Genomic DNA, 19,140 nt, shown 5'->3' on the forward strand with positions numbered 1-19,140 from the left:
AAAGCCTTTTGTGGAATGATTTCCTGCTTGCTTTCTTTTCAGTTTGTGAACAGTTTTTATTTTTCTTATCCTTTCAAAATTGGTCTATACTGGCACAATTAGATCTATTTATTTTGTTAGGCTTTGATTTTTCTGGTTATTTTGTCATTATAACACAAATCTTTTGGTCAACAAGAAAACATTTAAAAACTAGCATTTGCTAAGAAGCAGATTTTTATAAATCAAGGATGGAAATCCTGGGACCTGCAAGTTGAATATGACCTTTATCTTTATTTTACCTATGAACAGGTATATTTCTGTTGATCAGCTTCTGCCCTGTTAAGATGAGTCAGTTACACGTACCAGAAAGATCAGAAGTTCTGATTTTCTAGCAGTTGTCCTTTTCCTTCAGTCATTTCCCCTAAGGTGATATTCTCAATAATCTCAAGTGTTGTATTTAGCTCTGAGTACTATCAGTCATTTCACCTAAGGTTATATTCTCAGTAATTTCAAGTATTGTATTTAGCTGTAAGTACTATCAGTCATTTCCCTTAAGGTGATCTTCTCAGTAATCTCAAGTACAGTGGTACTCTGAGATATGAGTTTAATTCGTTCTGTAACCCAGTTTGTAAGTCAGTCAAATCGTATATCAAACAAATCTCTCCCATTTAAAATAACTGAAATAGATTTAATCTGTTCCAGCCCTGTGAAACATCCCCAAACCACCCTAAATTATGAAAAAAGACATGTTTTTTTAAAATTTTTTATTTTTATTTATTTTTAGATTTTATTAATTTTAGAGGAGTCAGAGAGAGAGAGAGAGAGAGAGAGAGAGAGAGAGAGAAGGGAGGGAGGAGCAGAAAGCATCAACTCCCATATGTGCCTTGACCAGGGAAGCCCGGGGTTTTGAACCGGCAACCTCAGTGTTCCAAGTTGATGCTTTTTACCCATTGAGCCACCACAGGTCAGGCAAGACATGTTTTTAATTAAGAAACACACATGTATACTTTACCAATGCATAACAAAATATATGAAATAAAAGAAAAAAGTTATTTATAGTACTGTATTCTTACCTTGGAGACAGATGAGTGTGGCTAACGGAGGTGAACGGCGGAGGAAGAGGGAGGGTGGGTGGGAGGGATGCAGGCACTGTAGACACGTAAACTAAAATTGCACTTTCTTAGCACTAAATGTAAACTAAAACTTCATTTTCTTTAAACAAAACTAAAACTGCACTTTCTTTACTTAAAACGAAACCACAAAAACTTAATTGTAAAAATGCACTTTCTTATCTTTAAACTTAACCTAAGCTTAACATTACGTATTTTTCATTTAATCATCACCTGTTTTTGCCTTTTTGGCTGCACTTTCAGCACTTTCACTTGCAGGAACTTTTGAATAAAAATCTATCCAAAGAGGTTTGCTTTTGCCTGCCTTTTAAAATGTTACAAAAATGTGACAAACAAGTGTCATTAAAAAGTGTTGAAGCACGACCAGTTGAAACTTTTTCTGGGTGTTTCTTTTCAATGAAACTTGAAAGCTTCTCCCACATTGCCAGCATGTCTTTAATTTCACTTGTAGAAATCACTTCCTCTGACTTTACCTCCTCCTTACTACTAATCTCTTTCAGAAGCTCCGTATGTTGCATCATCTGTAGCTCCTTCAACTCCTCAGTTGAGAGTTCCTCCTCGTGTTCCTCAATGAGCTCGTTTACGTCACCCTCAACTACCTCCAGACCCATTGACTTTCCGAGGGACACAGTCTCCTCCAACGCTTCTACCTCAGTCTTAGTTTCTGGTTCGAATCCTTCGAAGTCCCTGTCTACAACAGCATCAGGCCATAACTCTTTCCATGCCGAGTTCAAGGTTCTTCTTGTAACCTCTTGCCATGCCAAGTCAATAATGCGTAAACATATCACGATGTTATAGTGATCTTTCCAAAACTCTCAAAGGGTTAGAATTGTATTCTCAGTCACCTCAAAGCAGCAGCAGAACAAGTGCTTTGTGTAAAGCTTTGTAAGGTTGGAGATGACTTGCTGATCCATAGGTTGCAAGACTGAAGTCGTGTTGGGTGAGAGGTAGAGGAGCACGAGATTTGACTTGATTCTGTGGGTAATGTGAGAAAGAATGAGATGATGGTGTTGTGCTGCCGATACTGGACCCGTGCGCCAGCGTGCCAACTAGTGGCAGCTTTCCAAATCACGACCCATATCTCGGAACTTTGCTTGAATCTCGAACAAAAATATGGACCGAGTCGCAGCTCGTATCTTAAAAAAACCTGTGTGTTGGTCTGCTCGTATCTCAAGGCACCACTGTATTGTATTTAGCTTTGAGTACTAGTCAAACTGGCACACACACTCCTATGATCATCATCATCATCATCAATATTTATATGGTGTTTACCATGTGCCAAATACTTTTTGAAACACTAAAGGTATATTGATTCATATTTTTTCTTCACAAAAACTCCTAAGAGTAAGCTAATAGTGTCTCTGTTTTACATATGGGGAAAAATGAAGCCCAGAGAGGTAATGCAGTTCTCCCCGGGGCACGTAGCAGGTAAATGGTTGAACTGGATTAGAATGAGAGTGGTGTGGATCCTGAGTCCAAGTTCTTTTCTTTTTTATTTCCCCAGTATCATTATTTTTTCTAGAATCTGGATACAGTTAACTGTAGTGCTCAATACTATTTAAGCCTCATTTTAGGTTCTTTAAGATACCTCAGTATTTGTAAATGTGAATTCACATTTCAATAAAATTAAAAAACTAAAATTTGACATACCAACAAATTTACTCAATATCAATATAACAGAATTTGACCTTTATAAACTAGCTTACATATAAAGTTACTCTTTGCTTATCTATCTTTTTTAGTGTTGCACCAACAGACTCCCTCTTGTAGCTTTTTGCTGTGTAAACGGATGATTCCTCCCCTTAAGACAAAGTGAAAAAACCCAAAGTTCCCACTCAGAAAAAATCATTATCAGAATTATTCAATTCTAAAGTATCAGCAGATATAACACCAGAAATAGGTTATGGGCAACTCTTAAGCCTTACCTACGTAGTATAATAGAAAGTTACACTATTGACCAAAAGAACATGCAGGCTTCTCATTAAGCTTTGTTTTAATGGGTCTCAAAATTCTGTGACAGATTTTTGATCAAGTTGTTTCCCTTATAAATTACTGAGTTTAAAAACTAATAACTTAAAAACTGTCACATACACATAAAAACCAAATGGTCCACAGAACATTCTCCTTGCCTTCTGAAGGTTTTAGGATGCATTGTAATCATTAACCAGTCTTTTACTATTAAATTTAAATGGCCAATTGAGATAAACAGTTCTGAGACTATTCTACCTCTGATTAAGACTGGGTGGCAGGTATTGGGGAAAAGATTCGTTTAGCCTTCTGAGCTTTCTGGGCAGATTTGGTGACTTTGCTGGCCCTAGCAGCCTTCTTGTCCACTGCTTTGATGACACCACAGCAACTGTCTGACTCATGGCCCCAACAGCAAAATAGCCTAGAGGAGTATAGTCAGAGAAGCTCTCAATACATGTGGGCTTGCCAGGAGCCTTATCGACCATGGCAGCATCACCAGATTTTAACAACTTGGGCCATCGTCCAGCTTTTTCTCAGAACTACTATCAATCTTCTTCAGCTCAGCAAATTTGCAAGCACTGTGAGCTGGCTGACAATCCAGCACAGGTGCTTATCCAACACTGCTGTGGCCTGGGTAACCATCTGAGCTGGGAAGCCAGCTGCTTCCAGTGGTGGGTCATTTTTGCTGTCACCAGCCACATTGCCACGACAAACGTCTTTGATAGACACGTTCTTGATATTGAAGCTCACGTCCCCAGGAAGAGTTTCACTCAAAGCTTCATGGGGAATTTCAACAGCCTTTACTTTAGTTGTAACGCTGACTGGATCAAAGGTAACCTCCATGCCTGGTTTGAGTGCCAGTCTCCACTTTTTCCACAGGGACAGTACCAATACTGTCAATTTTGTAGACATCCTGAAGGGGCAGACACAGGGTTCTGTCAGTTGGACGAGTTGGTGGCAGGATGCAATCCAGAGCCTCAAGCAGTGTGGTTCCACTGGCATTGCCATCTTTGTGGGTTGCTTTTCATCATTTGATCACTTGAACCAAGCATGCTAGCACTTGGCTTCAGCATGTTGTCACCATTCCAACTAGACACTGGCACAAATGCTACTGTGTCAGGGTTGTAGCCAATTTTCTTAATGTAAGTGCTGACTTTTTTTTTTAATTGATGATTTTAGAGCAACAGAGAGGGAGAGAGGGGGTGAGAGAGAGAAGCATTCATTTATTGTTCCACTTGGTTGTACATTCATTGGCTGCTTCCTGTATGTGCCCTGACTGGGGAATGAACCCACACCATTGGTGTTTTGGGACTGTGCTATAACCGACTGAGCAACTGGCCAGGGCCTGTAGGTGCTGATTTCTTTAACAATTTCCTCATATCTCTTCTGGCTATAGGGTGGTTCAGTGGAATCCATTTTGTTAACACCAATAATCAGTTGTTTTACACCCAGTGTGTAAGCCAGAAAAGCATGCTCAAGGATCTGCACATTCTTGGGGGATACCTGTTTCAAATTCACTAACACCAGCTGCAATAATGAGGACAGCACAGTCAGCCTGAGGTGTGTCTGTAATAATTTTTTTTTAATATGAGAGGAGGGGAGGTAGACTCCCGCATGCACCCTGATCAGGATTTACCCAGCAACCCCCGTCTGGGGCTGATGCTTGATACTCGAATCAACCAAGCCGCTGCCTGTGAGAGGGAAAAAGAGGAAGAAGCGGAAGCATGAGGGGAAGAGAAGCAGATGGTCGCTTCTCATGTGTACCCTGACCAGGATCAAACCCAGGATGTCCACACACTGGGCCAACGCTCTATCCATTGAGCTGACTGGCCCGGGCCCTCATGTTTTTTATAAAGGCTCTTATGTCCTGGAGCATCAGTAATGTTTACATAATACTTACCTCAAATTTCCACAGGGAGATATCAATGGTGATACCTTACTCTCAGTTAGCTTTTAGTTTATTCAAGACCTAGGCATACTTGAAGGAGCCCTTCCCCATCTTATCAGCCTCCTTCTCGACTTTTTTGATGGTTCTTTTGTTGATCCCACCACATTTGTATATCAGCTGGCTAGTAGTGGTAGACTTACAAGAACCCATGTCTCTAATTATGACAATGTTGATATGAATCTTTTCCTTTCCCAGTCTGGCTTTGATTTACTGGTGGTTTTCATGACTCCTGTGTTCTGATGTCAAACCCATTATGAAAAGCCATGTTCTTTTTACAATTTGAAATCTTTCTTTTGATTTTTATTTATTGATTTTAAGAGAGGGGAAGGGAGAGAAAAAGAGAGAAACATTGATTAGCTGTTCTACTTATTCATGCCATCATTAGTTGACTCTTATATGTGCCTGTGTTGTGCAGGAGGATCGATACAGAGAGCCAGTTACTCACAGATGGATTTTAGGGGGAAATTTATTATGATTAATAACAATAATAAGAATAATTAAGGCAAAGTCAAAAGGGGTTTGAACTTATGTAACCTAAAGTAGAATAAAAGGAAAGCTTAGTGTAATAAACACAAAATAAGCTACATATCACCAGACCAAGAAACATCAGCCTGCGCTCTAGAGTAATAGCTAATTAAAGCAATAGACTTAGAAAGAGAGAATTATGAGTATGTACAAATCTTACCAAACTGAAGGAACACATCACCAGACCAGGAAGCCTCAGCCTGGGCTCCAAAGCTGGCCATGCAGTTGTGTGCATCAATGAGGAAGATTTCTCTGTAGAGCAGTGGTAGTCAACCTGGTCCCTACCGCCCACTAGTGGATGTTCCAGCTTTCATGGTGAGTGGTAGCGGAGCAACCATAGTATAAATAAAAAGATAGATTTAACTATAGTAAGTTGTTTTATAAAGATTTATTCTGCCAAACTTATCAAAAATCCGACATAAAGTACTTGGTAAGTAATTATTATATGCTTTAACTGCTATAACTCTGCTTTATAAATTTTATAAAGTAAAGTTACTTCTGTACTTTATAAATCACCATTACTGTGGAACCAGTGGGCGGTTAGAAAATTTTACTACTAACAGAGATATAAAAATGGGCGGTAGGTATAAAAAGGTTGACCACCCCTGCTGTAGAGCTTAAGGGACAGTCTGAGACCCTGCCTATTTTATGGGAGAATTTTGGCTGGATGCCATTACATGAGGGCCCTTCATGCATAGCTTCTAGGAACAAAGAAAGGTTACCACATTCTGGAATAGTTAAGTAGGCCACCAATCAAGAGATAAGAACATCCTTCCTGGCCTCAGGGAAAACCTGAAGCGGCCTCAGGGACAGCAATACATCTTATCCCACTTTGAGTAAATGACTTAGTCATTCTTGTAACCATTTTTTATGACCCTATTGTTCATGTTCAGTTGAGTTCAAATTCATATATATATTTTTTTCATTTTTATTTTTTTTTCATTTTTCCAAAGCTGGAAATGGGGAGGCAGTCAGACAGACTCCCGCATGCGCCCAACCGGGATCCATCCGGCATGCCTACCAGGGAGCGATGCTCTGCCCCTCCGGGGCGTCGCTCTGTTGCATCCAGAGCCATTCTAGTGCCTGAGGCAGAGGCCACAGAGCTATCCTCAGCGCCCGGGCCAACTTTGCTCCAATGGAGCCTTGGCTGCGGGAGGGGAAGAGAAAGACAGAGAGGAAGGAGAGGGGGAGGGGTGGAGAAGCATATGGGCACTTCTCCTGTGTGCCCTGGCCGGGAATCGAACCCGGGACTCCTGCACGCCAGGCCGATGCTCTACCGCTGAACCAACCGGCCAGGGCCCATATATTTTTTTAAATTTACTGTTCCTCCACAGTTCCCTGACTGGGGATCGAAACCACAACCTTAGCATGTCAAGGCAATGCTCTAACCCAGTGGTCCTCAACCTTTTTTGGGCCACGAACCGGTTTAATGTCAGAAAATACTTTCACAGACCGGCCTTTAGGGTGGGACAGATAAATGTGTCACGTGACCGAGACAAGTGTCAAGAGTGAGTCTTAGACGAATGTAACAGAGGGAATCTGGTCATTTTTAAAAAATAAAACATCGTTCAGACTTAAATATAAATAAAACGGAAATAATGTAAGTTATTTATTCTTTCTCTGTGGATCAGTACCAAATGGCCCACGGACTGATACTGATCCGCGGCCTGGGAATTGGGGACCACTGCTCTAACCAACTGAGCAACCTGACCAGGGCCAAAAAAGCCACGTTCTTAACCATGTAGAAAGAAATAACATTGGTATATGTGAGACAAGTTGGAAATAGAGTTGAAAAGGGGACGCTTAGGCATTGGAGAAAGGCATGGCGGAGGTGCCTGAGACAAGACTTTTTATCACCTGTGTTCAAACATTTGAAGGACAATCATGTGAAAATGGGACTGAATTTATCCTCTATAGCCCCCCCCCCCAAAAAAAAAGGAGGCCTATGATGAACTGGTAGATAGTGTAACAAAATAGTTTTTTTCTCAAGTTTTTCTTTCATGTCAACAAAATCAAATACCTGTTAGTATGGAAATATTTAATACCAAATATTTTAGTTCCAGGGCTACTGTAACAAAATACTACAGGTTAGATAGCTTAAAACAGTGGAATTTAACTGTTGCTGGTTTAAAGATTAGAAGACTGAAATCAAGGTGTCAGCCAGGTTGTTTTTTTCTGGAAGGTCCTGAGGAGTCTGTTTTATGGTATGGTGGTTTTGGTGGTTGCCTGAGATCCTGGGAATTCTTTGACTTGTAGCTGCAACACTCTAGTTTCTGCTTTTGTCTTCACGTGGTATTTTCCCTGTGTATTTGTCTGTGCCTGTTTTTTCTTACCAGGGCACTAGTCATTGGGTTAGGGCCCACCCTAATCCAGTATGACCTAATGTTAAATAATTATATACTTTTTTTTTTTTAAGTGAGAGAAGGGGAGGCAGAGACAGACTCTCACATATGCCCCAACTGGGATCCACCCAGAAAGCCCACCAGGAAGCAATGATTTGCCCATCTGGGGCCCTTGCTCTCTTGCAACCTGAGCCATTTTTTTTAGCACCTGAGGCAGAGGCCATGGAGTCATTGTCAGCACCTGGGGCCAACTCACTCTAATCGAGCAATGGCTGCAGGAGGAGTGGAGAAGAGAAAGAGGGAGAGAGAGAGAGAGAAGTGAGGGGGAGATGGAAAAGCATAGTGTTGAGTAGAAGTCATGATAGTGAAAATCTTTTTTATGAATTTTGTGGGAAAACGTTTAGTTTTTAACCATTAAGTTTGATGTTAAGCCATAGGCTTTTTTTTTTTCCTTTTTCTTCTTTTTTGGTGACAGAGACAGAGAGAGGGACAAATAGGGACAGACAGACAGGAAGGGAGAGAGATGAGAAGCATCAGTTCTTTGTTGCAGCACCTTAGTTGTTCATTGATTGCTTTCTCATATGTGCCTTGGACTGCGGGGCTACAGCAGACCGAGTAACCCCTTGCTGGAGGCAGCGACCTTGGGCTCAAGCTGGTGGAATTTTGCTCAAACCAGATGAGCCCGCGCTGAAGCTGGCGACCTTGGGGGTCTCGAACCTGGGTCCTCTGCATCCCAGTCCGACGCTCTATCTATTGCGCCACCGCCTGGTCAGGCCATTTTTAGGTCTTTTGATGTATTATTAGTGTATAGAAACATAACAGGTTTTCTTTTTGGATGGTTTACTGCAACTCCTCTTACGCATTATAGTAAGACCCTAGTAACTGTATGTTAATATATATGTGAACTTTTAAAAATTTGTCAATTACAATTGATGTTCAATATTATTTTATTTTAGTTTCAGGGTGTGTAGCAAAATGGTTAAACATTTATATAATTTATGAAGTGATCTCCCTGATAAACATACATAGTTATTACAATATTATTGACTATATTCCTTAAGCTATACTTTACATCCCTGTGACTGTTTTGTAACTACTAATTTGTACTTTTTTTTTTTTTTTTTTTGGTGACAGAGGCAGAAAGAGTCAGAGAGGGGGACAGATAGGGACAGACAGGAAAGGAGAGAGATGAGAAGCACCAATTCTTCATTGTGACACCTTAGTTGTTCATTGATTGCTTTCTCATATGTGCCTTGACCATGGGCCTTCAGCAGACCGAGTAATCCCTTGCTCGAGCCAGCAACCTTGGGTCCAAGCTGTAGAGCTTTGCTCAAATCAGATGAGTCCACATTCAAGATGGGGACCTTGGAGTCTCGAACCTGGGTCTTCCGCATCCCAGTCCGATGCTCTATCCACTGCACCACTGCCTGGTCAGGCCTAATTTGTACTTTTAAAAACTTTGTTCTCTGTATCTATGAATTAGTTTTTGTTTGAAACATACCAGATTTTTGTAGGCATTGTATCTTATAAGTTTATTGATTAATTTAACAGTTTTTGGGTGGAGTCTGTATTTGCAGATGACGTTATATTTGGATTCTCAAAAGCTTACATTTCTCATCATTGGACTTAAATGATGCTACTGTTATGTCAAAATAAAACAAGAGCCTAACCAGGCAGTGGCATGGTGGATAGAGCGTTGGACTGGGATGCAGAGGACCCGGGTTCGATCCCTAAAGTTGCTGTATTGAGCGTGAGCTCACCAGCTTGAGTGCAGGATCATTGGCTTGAGCGTGAGATCATAGACATAACCCCATGGTCACTGGCTCGAAGCCCAAGGTTGCTGGCTTAAGCTCAAGGTTGCTGGCTTGAGCAGGGGGTCATTTGCTCTACTATAGCCCCCTGGTCAAGGCACATATGAGAAAGCAATCAATGATCAACTAAGGTGCCAGCCACACCGAAGAATTGATGCTTTTTATCTCTTTCCCTTCCTGCCTGTCTGTTCCTATCTGTCCCTTTGTCTGTGCTCTAAAATATAGGGTTTTGGGGGTTTTTTTTAGTTTTTCTATCTCATATTGCCTTTGACTCATGACCTGATTTCTTAACAATATTGTTTCCTTACCTAATTTTTGCTCTGTCACTATACTGTGCCTGCGGCTGCTCTTGTATTTGCATTTCAAAAAACTCAATTATTAAGTCCTAAATATTCTTTTTTTTTTTTTTTTTTTTTTTTACAGGGACAGAGAGAGAGTCAGAGAGAGGGATAGATAGGGACAGACAAATAGGAATGCAGAGAGATGAGAAGCATCAATCATCAGTTTTTTGTTGCAACACTTTAGTTGTTCATTGATTGCTTTCTCATATATGCCTTGACCTCAGGCCTTCAGCAGACCGAGTAACCCCTTGCTCGAGCCAGCGACCTTGGGTCCAAGCTGGTGAGCTTTTTGCGCAAGCCAGATGAGCCTGCTCTCAAGCTGGCGACCTGGTGTCTCGAACCTGGGTCCTTCTGCATCCCAGTCCGACGCTCTATCTACTGCACCACCGCCTGGTCAGGACTAAATATCCTTATAACAAGTTTTATCCTTCTCTCTTTAGCACCTAACACAAGGCCTCACATAGTTTTAGTGTTGAATGAATGAATTATATAAGTCTATTTGCCAGACTTTCTGGATTTGTCCTCATACCTTTTAGCCTGGTTTCCCAGACCACAAAAGCATGCATCTTGTGGCCTGACCTGTGGTGGCACAGTGGATAAAGCGTCGACCTGGAATGCTGAGGTTGCCGGTTCAAAACCCTGGGCCTGCCCGGTCAAGGCACATATAGGAGTTGATGCTTCCTGCTCCTCCCCCCTTCTCTCTCTCTCTCTCTCTCTCCTCTAAAATGAATAAATAAAAATTTTTAAAAAAAGCATGCATCTTGTACTGAAACTTCAGTCTTGTCATTGCTTTCTGTGGCAATGCATTCTATTTTTTGATAGTTTTTGTTTTCAGAAAGTTCTTTCTTTATAGTGACTCAAAAATATTTCCTCTGAATTATCTCTTTTGGATCTAGTCTGCTCCACACTATCTTCTTCTATATTATAGCTCTTCAAATATTTGGAGAAAGTTCTCATACATACTTGTTACTTTTCCTTGTAAGTTTTCTGATTAAACCTTTTTTAAAAAAAAATATATAATTGTTTATAGACCCTCTACCAGTTTGAAAGTATTCTAGTTTGAACTGTAGTGACAAGGAATACAGACCCATTCTAGCTTAAGAGGGAGGAATATCATAGGAAGTTTGATGACAGACACTATAACGCTGCAGAATTTACCAGAGGTAGAACCGAGACAGGTGCACAACTTCTTTCTTGTGGTATCTCTGCTTCTTTCTACATGTGAGTACTGTTAACCTGTTTCTACTGGCAAGTCTCAGTTTCTGCTGTTCTGTGACTTTGGTTTTACACATGAGCCCCTTATGATTACCTGAGCTTTCTCTACATCATAGCAAGTCATTATACTTCTTTTTGGCTGCTTAGGCAGTCTCTCTTTTTTCCCCTCACATTTCCCTAGCAGAGGAATTTTTTTTTTTTTTTTGTATTTTTTCTGAAGCTGGAAACGGGGAGAGACAGTCAGACAGACTCCCGCATGCGCCTGACTGGGATCCACCCGGCACGCCCACCAGGGGCAACGCTCTGCCCACCAGGGGGTGATGCTCTGCCCCTCCGGGACGTCGCTCTGCCGGGACCAGAGCCACTCTAGCGCCTGGGGCAGAGGCCAAGGAGCCATCCCCAGTGCCCGGGCCATCTTTGCTCCAATGGAGCCTTGGCTGCGGGAGGGGAAGAGAGAGACAGAGAGGAAGGAGGGGGGGGGTGGAGAAGCAAATGGGTGCTTCTCCTATGTGCCCTGGCTGGGAATCGAACCCGGGTCCCCCGCACGCCAGGCCAACACTCTACCACTGAGCCAACCGGCCAGGGCCCTAGTAGAGGAATTTGATTTGTCTAGGATACCTTTTTTGGCCAGGTCACTCGGGTCGTAAGTTGCTTGCCAGTTTATATGTATTTTATATATAAGATGCCCTTACCCACCTTATATTCCCATTCATTTATTCAACAAGCATGCTCTTTGTGTGTGTGTGTGTGTGTATGTGTGAGAGAGAGAGAGAGAGAGAGAGACAGACAGACAGACAGACAGACAGGCAGACAGAAAGGGAAATAAAAGAGAAGCATCAACTTGTAGTTGTGGCACTTCAATTGTTCATTGATTGCTTCTCATATGTGCCTTGACTGGGCGGGGGTGGCTCCAGTTGAGCCAGTGACCCCGTGATCAAGCCAGCAACCTTGGGCTTCAAGCCAGTGACCATGGGATCATGTTGATGATCTCACGCTCAAGCCAGTGACCCGGCACTCAAGCTGGTGAGCCTGTGCTCAAGCTGGTGACCTTGGGGTTTCAAACCTGGGACCTCAGTGTCTCAGATCGAAGCTCTACCCACTGCACCACTACCAATCAGGCTAGCATGCATGCTCTTAAGTATCTAATACATACCAATAGTTTCTCTCTGGATGGTGTAGGGCTGTGAGCATGGCTGCTGCCCTTTCTTAAACTACAGGCAGTGCCATTTTTGTTAGAAGGAGCTGTGAGCAGATGGACATCATAAAACAAGTCTAGTGTAGATAACCTCTAAACTAGTTGTTTAGCTAAACATATAGAAAAAGATTTAGTGAATTTTGTGTTAGAGGAACATTTCTTAAAGTTCAGAGTGTATATATAAACAAGCAGTATATACAGGGTGTGCAAAAGTAGGTTTACAGTTGTAATACAGTAATGAATACATAATAATACAAGAATAAACTGTTTCAGAGACTCACAATTGAAAACTTATTTTGTCCACTTCTGTGTATAGTTGGTGCATCTACACTGTAACCATGCACAATAGGCAGTGAAATACTTTTTGTTGACTTAGTCAATAAATACCAAGCATCCTGTTTTATGTAGAGCGGAGTACTGAATTGTATTTCTCCTCCTAATTAACCCTACTCATTCTTTATACTTCTTCCTCACAGTCACTGGCAACTCCCCACCCATAACATACTAGTTAGCAACCCCAGAGGATAATGTTGGACTCTTCCGGAGTCATTGGCCAAGGCTAGAACAATCACTTTGCCAGGAGGGTAATGGATGATTGGATCATCCTAGGTCAGTTGCTAATTCTAGTGACTGGCCTGGGTAGCCTGACAGGACCCTAGGGAAAGTGGGTTACCAAACATAAAGGAGGGAAAAGTGTGTCTGACTGCGCCAGTATTTCCTCACCCTTTCTAAATTTGTTTTGGGCAGCTTGTCTAGCATATGTACTTTATACAAAGAAAGCCTTTTACAAATCTTCTGCTATCGTGCTGAGGAAACCTCCATTTTATATATCAACTTCCTTTGATCATCATCATATCTCCTGATTTTTTGATGGATGTGAGAGTACCACCTGAGAAAAACAAACAAACTGGAAGTCACTGACTAATAACCACTCCTTCTTTCTTGCAAACTAGCTGCATACAATGAAATGGACAATGAATTTTGCCTGCCTAGCACCTCCCCTTTCTAGGAAGTGTTCCTGTTTCTTTTGAGGAATTACTCCTTTCCTCCCCGTACCCAGCCCCATTTAATATATAGTGGAAATAAAAGCTGCTTTCACAGCCACTCTGACTGACTTGACCTGCTTCTGCTCTGGATGTAAGGATCAGTCTGCAGGTATACAGACACCTGGCTCTAGAATAGACTTTCTTCACTGTTGCTTGTTCCTCAGTTAAAAAAGTCATGTTCTCAGAATTTTTAAATACAACCAATAAAAATAGTTACGAGGTGAAACATATAAACTTGGGAAATGTTTAAACATATAGGCTAAATGCTTACAAATAAACAGTATTCAGAAAATATTTGTTTACTTTTTGTAGGTACTTTCATAAGTTCCTCAAAAGCTGTTAAGTGCAGCAATTTACATATTTGGAAACCAAGTTATTGTAGCTCTACCTACATTTTATTTTTTTTTATTTTTTCCGAAGTGAGAAGTGAGGAGGCAGTCAGACAGACTCCCGCATGCACCCGACCAGGATGCACCCGGCATGCCCACCAGGGGGCGATGCTCTCTCCATCTGGGGCATTGCTCCATCACCACTGGAGCCATTCTAGTGCCTGAGGCGGAGGCCATGGAGCTGTCCTTAGCTCCTGGGCCAACTTTGCTCCAATGGAGCCATGACTGCGGGAGGGGAAGTGAGAGAGAGAGAGAGAGGAAGGAGAGGGGGAGGGGTGGAGAAGCAGATGAGCACTTCTCCTGTGTGCCCTGACTGGGAATCAAACCTGGGACTTCCACATGCTGGGCCGATGCTCTACCACTGAGCCAACCGGCCAGGGCCACGATCTACGTTTTATTTGTAGTGAAACATCATTTTACCATTTTTTTGCTTTCTTGTAACCAAATTTTCACTTTCAAATAACATTATCACATGACTAAAAGTCTTATCACCATGAATCATGTTTCTTTGTACATTTATAAATGTTATATCAGCATTTCACACTAAACTTTCATGTTTTTGAAACACTGCATATTATTATGAAATCAGTAAATATAAATAATATGTTGTTTCTGGAAAACTTGAAAGTTATACTCCTGCCAAAGAGGAACTTTTCATCTTTCAAGTTCGCAATAATTAAAACAAGTAGAATTTTAAAACATTGGCCTGTGGTGGTACAATAGATAAAGTGTGGACCTGAAATGCGAAGGTTGCCAGTTCGAAACCCTGGGCTTGCCTGATCAAGGCACATACGACGAGCAAGCAATGAACAACTAAAATGAAACAAGTATGAGTTGATACTTTTCGCTACCCCCTTCCTCTCTCTGTAAAACCAATAATTTTTTTTTTTTTTTTTTGTGACAGGAGAGAGACAGAGAGAGGGACCGATAGGAACAGACAGACTGGAAGGGAGAGAGATGAGAAGCATCAATTCTTCATTTTTGGCATTTTAATTGTTTCTTGATTGCTTTCTCATATTTGCCTTGACTGGGAGGCTACAACAGACCCAGTGAACTCTTGCTCAAGCCAGCGACCTTGGGCTCAAGCTGTTGAGCCTTGCTCAAACCAGATGAGCCCACGCTTAAGCCAGTGACCTCGGGGTTTCAGACCGGGGTCCTTCGTGTCCCAATCCGACGCTCTATCAACTGCGCCACTGCCTGGTCAGGCAATAAATAAAATCTTTGAAATGTTTTTTTTTTTTTTTTTCATTTTTCTGAAGCTGGAAACAGGGAGAGACAGTCAGACAGACTCCCGCATGCGCCCGACCGGGATCCACCCGGCACGCCCACCAGGGGCGGTGCTCTGCCCCCCAGGGGGCGGTGCTCTGCCCATCCTGGGGGTCGCCATATTGCGACCAGAGCCACTTTAGCGCCTGAGGTAGAGGCCACAGAGCCATGCCCAGCGCCCGGGCCATCTTTTGCTCCAATGGAGCCTTGGCTGCGGGAGGGGAAGAGAGAGACAGAGAGGAAAGCGCGGCGGAGGGGTGGAGAAGCAAATGGGCGCTTCTCCTATGTGCCCTGGCCGGGAATCGAACCCGGGTCCTCCGCACGCTAGGCCGACGCTCTACCGCTGAGCCAACCGGCCAGGGCGAAATGTTTTTAAAAATATCAATTGTTGGTAAAGCTGTAGTGAAAATGCCAGTGTCATTCTTCTACACAGAATGTTAAAAAATTGTTATATGTCTTTCTGGTTGGCCCTTTGGCTTTGTGTGTATCTTCAAAATTTTCATATCCTTTGACCTAGTAGTTGTATATTTGAGAATATATTTCTGGGGAAAAGTGAGATGAGATAATGATTCAAAAAGAAAGATGTTTTTTATAGCATTATTTATAACAGTGAGAAACTAGAAAATGTATGTCAACATTAAGTAATAAATCAATATATACAGTTAGGTTTAGTAAGATCTCAATTCTGTAGAAAAAGTATGTATGTGTACAAAAAAAATCTTTTAGGTAAAATAGTCCAAAATGTTAACAAGTATGGTCTTAAGGTATGGGATTATGAGTGATTTTTTCTTTATATTTATATGTATTTGAAAAAAAAAATTGCAGTTAATATTTTTATACTTGGTAAAAATTAATATAAACTATTTCTTGAGCCTAAAATACATTAGGTATGACTTCCAGAATTTAATAAACAATATACAAACACCTGATTAAATATGATGAGATGAAGACAGGAAAAGGACAGAGAAAGTAAGAAAAACTCATGGACATGGACAACAATGTGATGATTGTTGGGTATGGGTGGGAGGTGGAGGAGGGTGCAAGGGGGCTAAATGGGGATGGACAGAGACTTGACTTGAAGGGGTGAACACACAGTGTGGTGTATAGAACATGTAGAATTATGCACCTGAAATCTATATAGTTTGTTAAGCAGTGTCACCCCAATAGATTCAATTTTTAAAAAGAAAAAAGAGAGATGTAAGCTTAAAACATTTTTAATTGAATTTATTGGGGTGACTTTGATTAATAAAACCATACAACTTTAAAGTGTACAACTCAGTTAAATGTCACCTGCACACTGCGTTGTCACTCACCACCCAAAGTCAAGTCTCTTTCCATCCCCATTTATCTTCCTTTTGCCCACTTCTGCCTCCCAAAACAATTTCTGTCAATAATAATGAATTTATTAAAATACACATTTAACTCAGTATGAACTGAGTACTAGGCAATTAGTATACTAGAAGATACAAAGATGGTACTGAAGAAAGAGCTGGCTGTTATTTCTTCTAGGAAGTTTTTTTTTTTTTTTAATTAAAAAAAATTTCTTTTTCTGAAGCTGGAAACGGGGAGAGACAGTCAGACAGACTCCCGCATGCGCCCGACCGGGATCCACCTGGCACGCCCACCTGGGGTGACGCTCTGCCCACCAGGGGGCAATGCTCTGCCCCTCCGGAGCGTCGCTCTGCCGCGACCAGAGCCACTCTAGCGCCTGGGGCAGAGGCCAAGGAGCCATCCCCAGCGCCCGGGCCATCTTTGCTCCAATGGAGCCTTGGCTGCGGGAGGGGAAGAGAGAGACAGAGAGGAAGGAGGGGGTGGGGGGTGGAGAAGCAAGTGGGCGCTTCTCCTATGTGCCCTGGCTGGGAATCGAACCCGGATCCCCCGCACTCCAGGCCAACGCTCTACCACTAAGCCAACCGGCCAGGGCCCTAGGAAGTTTTTTCTGGTCTTCTCCACTATGCTAGATTAGGTTTCTTTCCATCATTGTGCTTACTGTGGTATATTGAAATTATCAGTTCATTTGCCTGTTCTCTTGATAGATTATGAGTTCCTTGAGGATGGGGCCATGTCTTTTTCATTAGGTATCTTCAGTACCTAACAGTTTTTAAAATTTGCTCTGCTGGGGATATCAGAACTGGTGATGCCTGAGGTGGAGTTTTGAAAAATGAGTGTGTGTGATGAATCACTTTTATTATAGTTTACCCTTAATGAAATCCATCATTACCCTGTAATGATGGATATATAAAGAATTACTGTAATAGAGCAATTATTAATTTTAATTGAGAATGTTTTTATTTTTCCTTTTTATTTTATTTTTTTGTATTTTTCTGAAGCTGGAAACGGGGAGAGACAGTCAGACAGACTCCTGCATGCGCCCGACTGGGATCCACCCGGCACGCCCATCAGGGGGCGATGCTTTGCCCCTCCGGGGCATCGCTTTGTCGCGACCAGAGCCACTCTAGCGCCTGGGGCAGAGGCCAAGGAGCCATCCCCAGTGCCTGGGCCATCTTTGCTCCAATGGAGCCTTGGCTGCGGGAGGGGAAGAGAGAAACAGAGAGGAAGGAGAGGGAGAGGGGTGGAGAAGCAGATGGGCGCTTCTCCTATGTGCCCTGGCCGGGAATCGAACCCGGGACCCCTGCACGCCAGGCGGACGCTCTACCAATTTTTCCTTTTTCAAATATAACCTCAGTTTAGAACAAAGTACTGAGCTGGTCAGTAAAATACATTTAACTTTCCAGTTATCTTTTAAAGGTAAAAATTTTGCCATAAAGTGATTGAACTCTAGGTGATGGACAAGGAAGAAGTCAAATTAACAGGGATGAGGGTGAGGGATGGTAGTGAATGATTTAAATAAAATATTAACAGAGGGGATGGGAAAATATATATTAAAATATTGCACCAGGTGTTACAGGCTTTCTTAAATTAGATGTACATATAATCAGAATGTTCTTGCTTTCACTTCAGAGTAAGCTGGATAGGGACTGCCTGTCATTTCAGTATTATGTTTAGAAGGTAAATGTTTTTATGGCCTTTAAATCTTGAAAATGTTTAATCAATATATTAATTTATTTGACAAATGTTTATTTAGAAATAAGTATAATATAATGAATATTCAGATTTTATAGCACCACATTTACTTTGATTTCATTAATAGGGTCTGGAGCAGGCCTGGGAAAAATAATCCAGAGATTTCCACAGAAGGACTGGGATGATACACCATTTCCACAGGGAATTGAATTGGTAAGTTGATGTTGCATTGTTGTACTTTTATAATGATATTTTTTCTTATGTAATATTTATGCTTATAATTCTGTTTCAGTTACTCTTAAATACTTTGGTTATTTAACTCCAACATGATAGTAGAAATAAACTCTTCCCCCGCCCCAACAGTAACTTTGAATATATTGATTCTGGAATGCCTTGTTATTTTTGTTTTTTTAATTGATTTTAATTTATTGTGTTTACATAGATTCTAGTGTCACCCTGAATGCATCCCCCCTCCCCCATATTCTCCTCAACATCGCCTTTGTCCCCTTCCCCATAGTGCCCTCCCCCCTTCCCTTCAGGTTTATCCCATCCTATCAACCCCTTCCCCTCTGTCCTCTTTTCCTCTGGTCCCTTTCATCTCTCCTTTCTGTACCTCAGTTCACATTGTTCATTGGATTTCTCAAATGAGTGAGGTCATATGATATTTTTCTTTTTCTTCCTGGCTTATTTCACTTAACATAATACATAGTTTCCAGGTCCATCTATGTTATTGCAAAAGGTAAGATTTCTTTCTTTTTCATGGCCCCATAGTATTCCATTATATATATGTACCAAAGCTTTTTAATCCACTCGTCTACTGACGGACACTTGGGGCTGTTTCCAGATCTTCTCTATTGTGAACAATGCTGCCATAACATGGGGGGGCATTTCTCCTTTTGAATCAGTGCTATGGTGCTCTTGGGATATATTCCTAAAAGTGGGATGGCTGGGTCAAAAGGCA

At 41.7% G+C, this 19,140-nt stretch overlaps 1 protein-coding gene and 1 pseudogene across 4 annotated transcripts in view; one reads left to right on the forward strand and one right to left on the reverse strand.

The window, feature by feature from the left end:
• Positions 1 to 19,140, forward strand: part of SBF2 (SET binding factor 2) — a 502,739-nt gene that overhangs the window by 64,022 nt on the left and 419,577 nt on the right. For all 4 annotated transcript variants that reach the window (XM_066365963.1, XM_066365945.1, XM_066365952.1 and 1 more), the window contains exon 2: positions 18,307 to 18,392. In XM_066365963.1, coding sequence (XP_066222060.1) covers positions 18,307 to 18,392 — 86 coding nt within the window. The remainder of the gene's footprint in view (positions 1 to 18,306; positions 18,393 to 19,140) is intronic.
• LOC136389673 (elongation factor 1-alpha 1-like) lies at positions 3,342 to 5,771 on the reverse strand (annotated as a pseudogene).

This window comes from Saccopteryx leptura, chromosome 1 (genome assembly GCF_036850995.1).
Source record: "Saccopteryx leptura isolate mSacLep1 chromosome 1, mSacLep1_pri_phased_curated, whole genome shotgun sequence".
NCBI lineage: Eukaryota > Metazoa > Chordata > Mammalia > Chiroptera > Emballonuridae > Saccopteryx > Saccopteryx leptura.